This window comes from Anticarsia gemmatalis, chromosome 8 (assembly GCF_050436995.1).
Source record: "Anticarsia gemmatalis isolate Benzon Research Colony breed Stoneville strain chromosome 8, ilAntGemm2 primary, whole genome shotgun sequence".
NCBI lineage: Eukaryota > Metazoa > Arthropoda > Insecta > Lepidoptera > Erebidae > Anticarsia > Anticarsia gemmatalis.
The window spans coordinates 8,923,615-8,937,287 of NC_134752.1; the positions used below are offsets into that span (position 1 = coordinate 8,923,615).

Below are 13,673 nucleotides of genomic sequence, written 5' to 3' on the forward strand. Positions count from 1 at the left end.
TAAATTCAAAATTCAACGTTTGGTATTTAGATGACGGAACTCTTGGAGGTGATTTAGAAACAGTTTTAAAAGATTTGGAATTTCTAAAAATCAATTTTTCAAAAATCGGTTTAGAACTTAACACAAGCAAATGCGAAATTTATCTTTCCGAATCAGTTGATAAAGATTTGGCCCTCTCAAAATTTAATATTTTAGCTCCTAATATCAAAATTGTTAAAAAGGATTCTCTTCGCCTCCTTGGGTCTCCCATCTTTGACGATGCTTTTAATTTTTTCATAGACGAAAAAATACAAAATTTTTGTAATGTTTCGGACCGCCTGGAAAAAATTAACATTCATTCGGCCTTTACAATTATCCGGTACTTTCTTTTTGTCCCTAAATTTACCCACGTAATTAGATCTACACATTTTTGGAAACATTTAACACTTTTAGGAAAAATAGACAAAATTATTGAAAATACAGTCAGCAAAATTTTAAATTTAGCCATGAACGACCGAGTGTGGCTTCAGGTGAGCTTACCCGTTCGCCTGGGCGGCCTCGGCGTTCGCAAAATTTCTGATGTGAGTTTACCAGCTTTTTTGGCCTCAGTCCACAGCACTGAAGTTTTAACCAGGAAGATTCTAGAACCCTTAAAACTGGTTAATTCCGAGGTGCTATGTAAGACTGACGCCTTAAATGCCTGGAAAATGGCTTGTCCAAATATAGATGCTCCCACTAACCCTTCCTGCCAAAGACAGTGGGACGTGCCGCTCTGCGCCAAGGTAAGGCAGTCCCTTCTGGACAGCACTTCCACTGCCGCAGAGCGCGCGCGCCTTCTGGCTGTGGGTGAGTGGGAATCGGGTTTATGGCTGCAGGCTCCCCCGTCGTCCAATGTAGGGACTATGTTGGACGACGCCACCTTCCGGCTTGCTGCCTGGCTCCGTGTAGGGGCACCTTGTGTATCTCCGCACCGCTGTCATTGCGGTGTACTTGTCGACAACCTCGGACATCACGGCCTCTCCTGTAGTAGGAGCGCCGGCCGCATTTCACGTCATTGCAGCTTAAATGACATAATTCGTCGTGCTCTTGTCACCGCCGGCGTGCCAGCTGTTCTTGAACCTAATGGGCTGGCACGTGACGATGGCAAGAGACCTGATGGTATGTCGTTGCTACCTTGGAAGATGGGTAGGCCTTTGGTATGGGACGCAACTTGCGTCGATACCCTTGCGCCATCACATCTTCCTAGCACGTCGATTTGTTCCGGCGCTGCTGCTGCAGCTGCAGAGTCCCTCAAACGGCGCAAATATGCAAATCTTATTGGTGATTGCATATTTGAGCCGTTCGGAGTTGAGACGATGGGGTCGTGGGGTCCGAGTGCAAAAAAAAATTTCTTACATATCTCCCGCCGAATAGTCAGCACGACACGTGACCAGAGGGCTGGCCTTTACTTAGGGCAAAGAATAAGCATTGCCATTCAACGTGGCAATGCTGCCAGCCTTCTGGGCACGTTACCCGGGGACGGCGATGCGGAGATATTTTATGATGCCTTATTTTAATTTTAATTTTATTTATGTTTAATTTATTATTATTATTTTTTCGTTTGTACATATTAAATTATTATATAATGTATTAATTTATGTCTTCAAATAGACGTAATTGTATATGAATACAAGCCTTTTCAGTACCGCGTATTTCATTTTGTTTTCAAAATTATGCAACATCATACTTAGTGTAACTTTATAATAAGTATGCTGCTTTTATGAGAAATTTGCGAGCGCTGAGTTGTATGCTTCATTATTAATATATGTATTAATTTTTTTACAACAGAAAAACATCATAAATGAATTGTATAATTCGTATTATATTGTATGTAGTAAAAGGTAAAACTTTAATACGTAACTTTTAATGATGTATTATATTGATATGAAGTAATTAAAAATAAAATAATACATGCAGTTTAATATGGCTAACCCTGCACCCTGTGAAAATGATTATAACATAAAAATATCAGCCTTTAGTCAAAACAGGAGTATAATATGCGTCAAAAATGTCATATAACTTTAATTCTTATTATAATCCTCTTCAAGGGTTTCACCCTGTTCAATACCATAAAATATTTTATTATCTTTCACGTATGCCCACGACATTCTTTTTGAAGAAAAGTGCACCCCAACTTCGCCGTCTTTCGACAATGTTATTGCTCCAGCAGTGTTGTTAAGCCGGGCAGTCATTCCTAAAAAATAAAATAATCGTTTGTTGGCGACTATGTCTTTGAGCCGTTTGGGGTCGAGACGCTGGGACCATGGGGCCCTAGCGCCCACTTACTCTTTAAGGACATTACCAAACGCCTGGTCGACAGTTCCCGTGACCAGAATGCTGGCATTTTCTTGGGACAAAGATTGAGCATTGCCATACAACGTGGCAATGCTGCCAGCATTCTGGGAACGTTCCCGATTGACAGCGATGTGGAAGAGTACTACGACGCTTAGTGCGCTTCCCATGTTTTTTTTTTTTCTTTTTTCTATTTTAATACTTGTTTCTTTTATTTATTTTTTATCTATTTGTATATATAGTGAGTTTATTGTTGTTAATTTAAAATGTAATTGTAAATATTTTCTTTAATATTAGGTAATAATTTATAAATATTGATCTCATAATTGTACCATAATTGAAAATAAATATATCGTTATTATGATATTTTTGAACGAATTTATGGAAGTTATTATTATTGGGTATTCATTTATGTTCAGCGGCTGATATGATGATGATATTTTTATGAACTAAAACTAGTAATTTTAAATCCGTAGATACGTACCATTTACTGCCTTCGTAGTAGCTGTATTTGCATCTAAACCACCTTCCATAAGTTTTATAATGCTATGAGCCAAACAATATTTTAAAATGGATTCCCCGTGACCTGCAACCAACACAATCAATGAAACAATCATCTATATATTTTAAAACACTTCAGCCTTAGTTTTATTTACCTGTAGTAGAAACTCCACCAATGTTATCGTCTGCGTAAGTTCCGCTACCGATTTGAGGAGTATCGCCGATCCTACCCACTGCCTTCCCACTCATACCTCCAGTACTGGTAGCTACTGCCACATGGCCATTAGCATCTACTGCTACTGCACCAACGGTTCCTACGCCACCCTGAAAATACGAAGTACGTATATTTCACTACTATATTAGTCTAATGATTATTGCAACACAAAATAAAAACAATCATATTTGTCCATACCTCATCCGATGAACCTATTTCAGTTCTACCGAAATCACCATGTTCCAAAAAGTTTTTCAATGCCTGCTTAGCGTGTTCACTTATTAATGACTCTGGAGGCACTGGAGGAAAGCCCTGGAAAAACATAACATAGTATAATGAATATCAGTTAGTGACAGGTATTCCGTTAATGTAAAACGGCGTGCTCACCTCTTTAAGAGCAAATAATTTAGCCCCTTCGCCCCCCAATAGGGAATGAGGTGATTTTATTAGCACCTTATGCGCTATGCTTATAGGATGTAGAAATTCCTTGACTAAAGTCACGGCACCAACATTTAGATCAGAACCACGCATGATGCTAGCTTCCATTTCAACTTCTCCACGGAGATTTAAAACAGACCCATAACCTGAAAGTATATTCGTTAAATGACGACCCTGAATTCAAGAAATGATGTCGAAGAATTGATTTTTGATTCTTAACGAAATGTAGGACAATGCCTTGTGTATGCAAAATGCTTTCTTACCCGCATTGAAGTTCTCATCTTTCTCCATAGGCACGACAGCTGCTTCCACTGCGTCTAAGGCGCTGCCACCATTCATCAAGCACTCGTAGCCAGCTCTCACTGCTACTTTCATTCCATCTAACTTGCCCTTCACCCGGCTGTCGGGAATGTCGCCAGCACCGCCATGGACGATCACAATGGGTTTCATTTTACTGTGTTGTATATTCCTATAACAGGTTCCACAATACGTTCAGCGTTTGGGCTTGATAAGCACCGAATGCATTAATATAGAGCAGTTTGTTCAGACAACATTATCAACAACGCGTTATCTATTGAAATAATATACAATTTATTTACACGAGTAAATAAATACCTTATCTACGATGTTTATTATTCTATCTACAAATACTGTTAATTTGTTTCTATAATGCCAGCCGCCAGGTCATATTTTTATTGATACCTGTGATACAAATTAATCTATAGCTGGCAAGATAAGACAATATAATATTTCTTAACACATAAAGATATGATTTCTCTGTTTAAACAATTTTAAGAACAACTCACATTTCAGTTCTATGTATCCTTCGCTGAGAATCTGCTGTAGGTACATTGTTCTATTAGAATCGGTATAGCCAAAACCTATGCAATCATTGGTAAACGAAATAGAGGGCTCATTCAGCCACCTAGGATTTATTTTTTAATTAGATATTCACTACTGCCACTTTAAGTTACTGTTCCACAAGAATAGTATTTAGAGTTGCCTCTTGGAGATAAATTAGGTCATAAGTCGGTAGACATTGACCAAGTACGAGTTGGGTAGTCCCCGGTCGTCAAGCTACGAGGACCTTGCTTATGATGGTTCTTACAAGAATGCAAAGAAATGTGGTCTTGAAACCAGTGCGAGTGGTAAATGTTATAGATAAATCACTCGACTTTCATCACCAGGAAATTAATTCAAGTATAGAAATGATTATCTTTCAAAGTTGCCGCTATAGGTCAGTGACCTTAATCTCTACAACGACCTTAACTTAATCCAATTATTATAATATTATAGTGAATGTTTATTACTCACCTTTGACTTTTTGTAAATAAGTGCTTAAAATGAGTGCAAACCAAAAATATTGTTTTAAATTACGTATTATTCATTTTATTTTGTTGTTGTTATTGTTGACAAATAAGAAGTTGTAAACAACTTTTGACAGTCATTCTGCTACTGACATTATATTATTGTCGTAGATGTAGCTGGCAAGAAACTGAGAAAGAGTACTTTCGGCAGATTGTCTATGTATTCTAAGCCATAATATGATCGAGATAGTTGAGAATCTCTGCAAAAGTATAATATTAAAAGCCGGATTATCAAACTTTGGAGTATTACTTCCAACTTACATTCATTCATTTTGTGTCATTCATTCCGTCATTCTCAATTCAATGAAATAAAAATGGTGGTTGAAAGTTTATGTGAAAAACGTATGAAATCAATTTGAAAACTATTTTATCCCGATGATTATTCCATAGTATTAGAAAATGTCCACTCCAGTGCCCAACCGCAAATACGGAGCTCAAAAAATACGGTTAACCAGTGAGTGTCTTGTTATCCAACCATTTCCGCTACTTGATATTTTGCTTGGAGTATGTTGCATTCTTTGTAATTAACTTGCATATTATTTCGTTTTTTAGTTCTGTGTGCACGGAATTTAGCCAGGAGATATCTTTCCCGTAAGTAGTTTTTGTAATTACTTCCTTCTGTTATTATGTTTTATCCATCTTCAAGGTGAGAGCTGCACGACATGCGTCGAAATTATAAGAAAATTAAAGCGGCCGAAAAACGGCGTAGTAATTTAGCCTCCACACGTTATGGTCATGCTAATGTAGCGTTATTTTAGCACAATGCTCATTGTTATGTTGTAGGTTTGCCAGATCCTTTTGCTAAAATCTCAGTAGATGGCAGTGGACAGGTGTATTCTACAAACACCGTAAAAGCAACCCTCGATCCCAAATGGAATACGCACTATGACTTGTATCTTACTAAAGGAGACGGTATAACAATTAGGTAAGTTGTCTTTATAATTGTAACTCAACAATACCTTCTTCTAGCACATTTTGAGTAATAGTTCTACCCAAAGCGTAAGACTTCTCATGTCAAGGTGATTAAAAGGATGAGTATATCCTCTTTTAGATGTTATAAATGTACTGAAATGCATATTTCATACATGAAATGTTTTAAGCAAGTAAATTATCGACTTGTGATATTGACATCAATAATAATGTATGCATTTTATCTGAAGTCATGTATCAACATGTTGAAAGTATTGTTAAATCCTTGTATTGGGTGTAACTTGCACTTCATATGTCCAATATCTTATGTTTCTTGCTATTGATAAAGTATATGTATTTTGTATTGACCTATATTTATATTAGTTATCTCATATGATTCTTATCATTGATATATTGCATTACCTGTCAGATACTGAAAGGCAGAAGTGAAAGTATGAAGACAATCTCAATTTACAAGAGTATAGGAACAAGCAAATGACAGGCATATTATTATTTTGATACTAAACTCGTACTTTCACTAAATTATTGGACTTCTGCATCATTAATGCCAGCCATTGAGGAAGTGAATATGCACAAACTAAAAATTACAATAAGCACATTAATTATGTGAATAGACAATGTTAGGAAGCAAAATGAATTTACTATGAATTGCCTGTGAAATAAAAATATAAAACTATAGTTAACAATAATAACATAAATTCATTCAATTATTTGAAACTTCCTCTAAAATCACAGGTGTGACGCATGACAATTTTGTTGCATCACAAATACTGTGAAAAGCATACAATAAACTATAGGAAAACCCAAAACTAATTAGCTTATTAATTATTGGGAAAAATGTAATAAACATTAGCATTAATAAACTCATGTATTTTCCAGTGTATGGAATCAGCGGAAAGTACACAAAAGACAAGGATCTGGGTTCCTAGGATGTGTTCGTATCCAGCCAAATACTGTTCATAAATTGAAGGACACAGGATGTAAGTATACACATTTGTTTTAGTCCATTGTTAGTTGTACAAACATAGGTGTCATTAATACACAAGTTTCATTAATGAATTAATTCATTACATTGCTCAGTTGTTTTTCACACCTATTGTGTTTGGGAGAATTATGGGATTAACCATTGTATCTGTATTTCATTAATAGACTTCAGTGATATTTTCTTTTGCAAGTTGTGTAATTTATTATACAAAGATGTGCCTAAGAAGCACTTGTTTGTTTTTTGACCTAACATGTTTTTTTCTTTAAAACCAATGTTATAAATGGATTATTAGAAGTTTTATTAGTATATAGTTTTTTTAATTTGGGTTCTTTATATCGAGTTCTTTTCTGACAGAAAAAATAAGATTTTGTATAATGTAATATGTTGCAAACAAATATTACACACTCTCAATAAATATTTCAGCTTCTTACAGCATCACACACAATGTTAAACAATCTACAGTTCAGGTTGTGTTTGATATTGTTTTGAGTAATACAGTTACAACAGCTTCACAAAGCAATTGTTCTACATGAGATTGTTGGCATGTTAACTTGTAGATTTTACTTGCACTTATCTGGATAATATCTTCTTTAATGTGATCTGAATCCATTAACCTCATTGAAAGTATCATCACTAAGCATCCATTCTATAAGCCTTGGCCTTTCTTAACTACAATATTCAATGATTTTAGAATGTAGAGCATCATTGAATATTGTTGCTTTTGCTGACATCTCAAAGAAACAGAATATGTTATGGTATTAATACATATACTAGCTCTCTAATTTATAATGCACAAATGCAGATTTGTGATCATCAATGTAACTGTAACAGAAAACATTCCATTGATAATAATACAGTTTTCCTAGTAAAAGTGTTTCAGAAAACCATACAGCATAAAATTGACCCAATTACTTTTAGACTATAAAACTTTTCAATAATTACTTTTATTTTGTCACAGACCAATGCTTGGAGCTTTGCGAGGAGGGTGGTGGCGAGGCATGCGGCGTCCGTGGTCAGGTGATTGTGTCGCTAGTGTCACGAGACGCGGCGCGGGGCGAGCCGGCTACTGCGGCAGGTGAAGGCTCACCCCTCGCCGTCGTCGGCCCGGCCGGCGATGTCAGAGCACCGAGAGACCCGCCGCCTGCACCCACCACACCAGCTTCTAGACCAGCATTACCACAACACTGGGAGGAACGATTCACTTCCAAAGGCAGGTCAGTAATATCCGGTAGTCTGATAATATATTTTCTGCACTAATTGTATACACCATGTTATATTCTTTTTAAATGAATATTGCGTACATAATTTGTTGTTATAATTTACATAATAGAAGTTTTATGCTAAAAAGTTTTAGTTTACATATTTTAAATGCTTTATGGTTGTATAATTTAGTGTGTGTTATTAGTCTGCCAGTTGCTTATTACTCTCATAGTAAGCAGAGACCATCAATGGTAGTCCTGTAAGTAAAATGTGATGGCTACAATTTCCAGGCCTTACTACGTAAACCACGCAACGCGTAGTTCTCAGTGGGAGCGGCCGACGAGTGAGGGCTCGGCGCCCGCGTCGCCGGCGGCGTCGTCCCCGCCCTCGTCGCCCGCGCCCGCCGCCACGCCCTCCAGCCCCGCCTCGCCCGCGACACCTTCGTCACCAATATCGCCAGTATCGCCCGCCTCCGACACCGATGTTAATTATGCTACTTCTATATCATTAAGGTATGGTTTTAACTAAACATTCAAAAGCCTAGATTTCAATATGTATTGTTAGTAAAAGTGTGAACTGCTATCCATTCTTTGATTCAATCTATGATTTTAGTAATAAATTCTGTGTAATTTTAAATATATGAATTGGATCGTAGTATTGATAATTATTTCATCTATTTATATCTAAAATGTTACATATTACTTGCAGGCCCGAGCCACAGCCGCAGACAGCGGTGCGCTCTCGTCAACTGGCGGCCACATCACCTCCCGCCAGCCCACAAACATGCAACTCCGTCGCACCCTCCTCACCCATCACTCCAATCGCAGCTACTGACCTCCCGCCTGGATATGGTATAATAATATAATTATTCAACTTATCAGTAGAGTAGTTTTTTTTAGTTTAATTATGATTGTCATGTCTTTTTGTTCTTATGGCTAGTGGTAAAGATCTTAAGGGTTTATTGTAATGGCAATCGTAATAGTAATAATAACACTAAGTAATGCGGCCGTTCTGTGTACAGAGATGCGCACGACAGCGCAGGGGCAGGTGTACTTCCACAACGCGGCCACGGGCGCGTCCACGTGGCACGACCCGCGCGTGCCGCAGCACCTGCGCCACTGCGCCGCCGTGGCCGGCCCGCTGCCGCCGGGCTGGGAGATGCGCCACGCGCCCTCCGGCCGCGCCTACTTCGTCGACCACAACAACCGCACCACGCAGTTCACCGACCCGCGACTCGCGATGTCCGCTAGACTTGTGAGTGCATCATATCTTTTAAATTGTTTTCTATGCCACTTGTAGATTTGATTAAACCTATATACGATATAAGCGTCGAGGCATTGTGATGATTCTTTTAATTACTTGAAAATGTATTGCAATAATAACATTCACATTACGTATGTAATTAATTATACATTCATACATCAGTCCAATATTATATAATGTATATTTTTAGCCCCAGGCCGACCCGGTACCAGCGCCAACGACGGCCCCTGCACCAGTGTCACCCACACAAGCTCTCACCGAACCTCTGGATTCAGACGCGTTACCTAAATATAAACGTGACCTAGCAGCTAAGGCGAGAGTGTTGAGAGCGGAGCTTCAAGCGTTACAGCCACAGACGGGCCATTGCAGAATAGAGGTATGTCTGGCTTTCTTAGTATTTCTCATGTTACTTGCATGGTTATAATTAGAGATGAAACGGATAGCAGTTTGGCCGGATACCAGATACCGGATATTCGGCCTACGACCTGGCCGGATAGCCGGATATCCGGCCGCCGAATATTCGGCGGACCTTAGCCGTTTGGTGCAGCGCACACACACTTGGCGTAGGCGACGTGCGAACGACCGGGTGGCCTCGGTTTGATTCGGGTCTTTTCGTTGATGAGCGAAGTTAGCAATTCTTTCATTCATTGACTTATTGTGTCGATTGCAGTGCAGACACGTGCGTGACTTTAGGTTATTATTTCATTGTGCTATTGTTATTTGAAAATTTAATTTAATTTAATTTAGTTCTTAAGTCTTACTAAATAAAGTAAATAATTACTAAACAATTTTTTTTAACCAGACCTTTTTTTATTTCGGCCGGATGTCTATCCGGCCGAATAGTAGTTATCCGGTATTCGGCCGGATAGTATTAAAGCCGCCGGATAGGCCGGATACCGGATAGTTAGCGGATATCCGTTTCATCTCTAGTTATAATACACTATTGCCGCAATAAAAAGAAAAGGTTTTACTGTGAAATTTTTTTGGTCATGAAAACGTTTTTCTTTTCAGGTATCACGAAATGAAATACTAGAGGAATCGTACCGACTCGTAATGAAGTTACGAGGTAAAGAGCTGCGAAAACGTCTCCTTGTCAAGTTCCGCGGTGAAGAGGGACTTGACTACGGCGGAGTGGCCCGAGAGTGGCTCCATCTGTTAGGCAGAGAGCTTTTCAATCCACATTATGGATTATTCCAATACGCGAATGCCGGGGATGATCGATATGCACTGCAAATCAATGCGGACTCTGGGGTAAGGATACTTAAATATACTAGTTACCTAATCCCGCCAATATCTCTTATCTTCACACAAATTATTCTCTTATATTTTTTTAATAGGTAAATCCGGAGCATCTATCTTACTTCCACTTCGCGGGGCGTATTCTCGGCGTGGCGCTGTTCCACGGCCACCAACTGGACGCGGCATTCACAGCACCGTTCTACAAGCAACTATTGGGCAGACCTATCACACTCCGTGATATCCGGGATGTCGACCCTGAGTTACACCGATCGCTTTCCTGGATGCTGTAAGCTTTTTTTATGCCATGCCTCTTGTTACTTTGTAAAATATTACTTAACAACGTGGGAATGGGCACTATCACATTGTGCATAATATGGCGATTTGCAATCAAGTAAAGATATTTATTTTTAGACTCGAATAAGCCCCCTTTTGGGCGGTTTTGATACAGTTAGGGCGCGTTCACATATAACGTCAGTTTTACAGGTCCGTTTAAACGTGTGTGTTATTAGCGTATGTAGTTGTATGAGCCAGTACACACATAATACAGTATTCCGTATCCAGTAAAAAATACCGATTCGACAAAATAACAGCGTTAAAACGATCGTTAAAACGGATCCTGTTAAAACGAACGTTATATGTGAACGCGCCCTTAAATGCATCAGAAAGGGATTTCATATAAAAATCTACCATTTAGCGTTTCGAAAACGAGGCAGTCGACTCATTCTCCTTTTTGTTGGAACATTTCAGAGAGAACAGCATCGCGGGCGTGATCGACACGACGTTCTCGGTGGAGTGCTCGTCGTTCGGCGCCGTGCGCAGCGTGGAGCTGCGCGCGGGCGGCGCGGCCGAGGCCGTGACGGACGCCAACAAGCGCGACTACGTGCGCCTGTACGTGGCGCACCGCTTCACGCGCGGCGCCGAGCGCCAGTGGCTGGCGCTGCAGCGCGGCCTGGCCGACGTCATCCCGCCGCAGCTGCTGCGCCCGCTGTCGCCGCGCGACCTGCAGCCGCTGCTGGCGGGCCGCGCCGACCTGGACCCGGCCGACTGGCGCCGCCACACGCGCCTCAAGCACGTGGCGCCCGACGCGCCCATCGTGGCGTGGTTCTGGGAGATCGTCGAGGAGTTCGACGCCGAGATGCGCGCGCGCCTGCTGCAGTTCGTCACGGGCTCGCGCCGAGTCCCGCTGGCCGGGTTCCGGGCGCTGCAGGGCTCGACGGGCGCGGCGGCCCCCCGCCTCTTCACCCTCCACCTCGTGGCGGACGCGTCGCCCGACTCGCTTCCCAAAGCTCACACGTGTTTCAATCGTCTCGATTTACCTCCTTATCCCAGTAAGGAGAGATTGCACGACAAGCTGAAGCAGGCGGTTCTCGAAACTGCCGGCTTCGCTGTCGAGTGATCGAGTCTCGCTCGCTTATAGTTTAAACTACTATCTCGTTGTAAAGAATTTAATTCGAAATGTGTTCATTTGAAATCTGTCGCCTCTCAGTGGATGCGTATTCGTTGATTGCGGTTGTATGAATGTAAATATTTCTAAAGCTCGTGAGTTGGAAAGAAACTAGTCTGGGTTGTATTGAATTAAAGACAGTTATAATGAGACTGATCGATTTCTGGATAGAGATGAGTTGTCATGACAAAATTGTTTTGCTGAGTACACTTCATGGAATTGGCAGATTACCTATACGTAATAATCGAGTCGGTAGCAACTAAACAAAATATAGGTCGTGGATATTATAAACTCATTATTTTAAATCACTAACACCCTTAGTTTAAGTTACTTGTTCTGCTAAATTGTATTAGCAAAAATAATTCAATAGTATTTACACAAAAAAATCGTATTCAAGAGTGAGTGAGCCTTTTAATAAGGTGTTGGTTGCACACAATTTATGCACACTTATATGCTTTGTGGCTAACTATAATAAAGCTCAAATGATATTCTTTATTTACTTTTGTTATAAGTATTAACATCGTCAAAATGTAGAATCTATTTATTTACACATTTCCAGTGAAGCAAGTAGCTATCGGGCTTCCGTATTATTTTCAAGTTAAATAAGCAATAATGATATTAGAACAAAAATAACTTTCTGCTATAAGTCAAAATATAAATATAACTGCATAATAACATAAGTTCTATTTTGCATGTACAAAATAGATGATAATGAATTAGGTATCTACTTGAAATATTTTTGTAGAATATATTTGTATATAATTTTAATAAATCAGTACAAATGAAAAAGTATGCTGACGTTATACATTAATTGTACTTTAGCATTGTAATTCCTTTGATTTTCCGAAATTGTGTTAGGCGAATGCTCATGCTTTGGTGCCTTATTATGTTGATACAAACATAAGATTTGTATTTACGATATCTAAATATAGTGATTGATTTTATTATTTATGACGTGAGTGTTACGTGTATTATTCGATTTCAAATAATGCAACTTCCGATCTATGAAATGTGTATGATAATAATTTGTAGTTTAAGGATTGTACTCGAAACAACGTCATTATTTTAATCATGTTCAATGTACTATTTATATTATGTGTAGCAAACTTTTACATTTGTTTATTATTTCGATCAAATATGATATTCCAAGTAAGAGTCACGTCCGTCCTAAAAAAATATACCCTTTATATTAAAAACGACTTATCAATAGCAAATCATGATAGGGACGTGACTGTTACACAATGCGCCTAGATTTAAATATATATATAGTATTTATAAGAAGGATCAGTGCCTTTACCTGTTAAAATAAATGACTCTAATTATAAAGCGACTGTCTAGTGATATAAAACTATTTATTAGTGATAATGGATATTTAAAATTATAACTATTACATTATTTTTGCAAATATATTGGATTTTATTAAAAAACCCTTGAAAACACTTACAAGTTCAACAAAGTTATTCGACGGTGCAAAATGTAAAGTAGAGACCTAAGCGCAAACATCACTCAAATGATCTCTACTAATTATCTAGCAACATTTTGTTGAGGACTACTAAATTCGTGTAAAGAAATTAGATAACGGCCCGTTTTTACAAAGATCGCGTTGCTGCTTAACAATACGAGGTTTTAGACTACTTTAGGACGCTGTTGTTTCAAGAATCCGATCAAAAGCCGCTGATCAATTTTATGGTGTTTCTGCGCAGTTTTCTGGTTACACAAGGTACCGTAATGTCGAAAAGTTAATTACATTATTTTAAACTTTAACGATTCGCAGCAACAAAA

At 39.0% G+C, this 13,673-nt stretch overlaps 2 protein-coding genes across 5 annotated transcripts; one reads left to right on the forward strand and one right to left on the reverse strand.

The window, feature by feature from the left end:
• Positions 1-1,879: 1,879 nt before the first annotated feature.
• Positions 1,880-4,932, reverse strand: LOC142974976 (putative isoaspartyl peptidase/L-asparaginase CG7860). 4 transcript variants are annotated; one of them, XM_076117574.1, is made up of 8 exons: positions 4,778-4,928; positions 4,270-4,303; positions 3,727-3,932; positions 3,413-3,609; positions 3,224-3,337; positions 2,967-3,135; positions 2,795-2,896; positions 1,880-2,212 (listed from the first exon to the last, which is right to left on the reverse strand). In XM_076117574.1, coding segments are annotated over exons 2-8 (963 nt in total). In that variant the 5' UTR covers positions 4,272-4,303; positions 4,778-4,928; the 3' UTR covers positions 1,880-2,039. The 4 variants fall into 4 exon arrangements, with proteins under 4 accessions (XP_075973689.1, XP_075973691.1, XP_075973690.1 ...); XM_076117576.1 differs by having other exon boundaries at positions 4,270-4,300; positions 4,778-4,927; XM_076117575.1 differs by having other exon boundaries at positions 4,270-4,344; positions 4,778-4,927.
• A 174-nt stretch (positions 4,933-5,106) lies between these two features.
• Positions 5,107-13,292, forward strand: Smurf (SMAD specific E3 ubiquitin protein ligase). Its single transcript, XM_076117578.1, has 12 exons — positions 5,107-5,284; positions 5,383-5,421; positions 5,614-5,755; positions 6,640-6,740; positions 7,704-7,959; positions 8,236-8,457; positions 8,654-8,796; positions 8,967-9,199; positions 9,399-9,584; positions 10,220-10,459; positions 10,546-10,733; positions 11,195-13,292. The coding sequence occupies exons 1-12, from the start codon at positions 5,230-5,232 to the stop codon at positions 11,841-11,843; spliced, it is 2,454 nt and encodes an 817-aa protein (XP_075973693.1). The 5' UTR covers positions 5,107-5,229; the 3' UTR covers positions 11,844-13,292.
• Positions 13,293-13,673: the final 381 nt, after the last annotated feature.

Coding starts and splice junctions, on each gene's coding strand:
- LOC142974976 (XM_076117574.1), bottom strand. Junction 3,338..3,412: donor AATTATTTGCTCTTAAAGAG/GTGAGCACGCCG, acceptor ATGTTTTTCCAG/GGCTTTCCTCCAGTGCCTCC. Junction 3,136..3,223: donor AAATAGGTTCATCGGATGAG/GTATGGACAAAT, acceptor TCGTATTTTCAG/GGTGGCGTAGGAACCGTTGG.
- Smurf (XM_076117578.1), top strand. CDS start 5,230: ATGTCCACTCCAGTGCCCAACCGCAAATACGGAGCTCAAAAAATACGG. Junction 5,422..5,613: donor AGCCAGGAGATATCTTTCCC/GTAAGTAGTTTT, acceptor GTTATGTTGTAG/GTTTGCCAGATCCTTTTGCT. Junction 10,460..10,545: donor AAATCAATGCGGACTCTGGG/GTAAGGATACTT, acceptor TTTTTTTAATAG/GTAAATCCGGAGCATCTATC.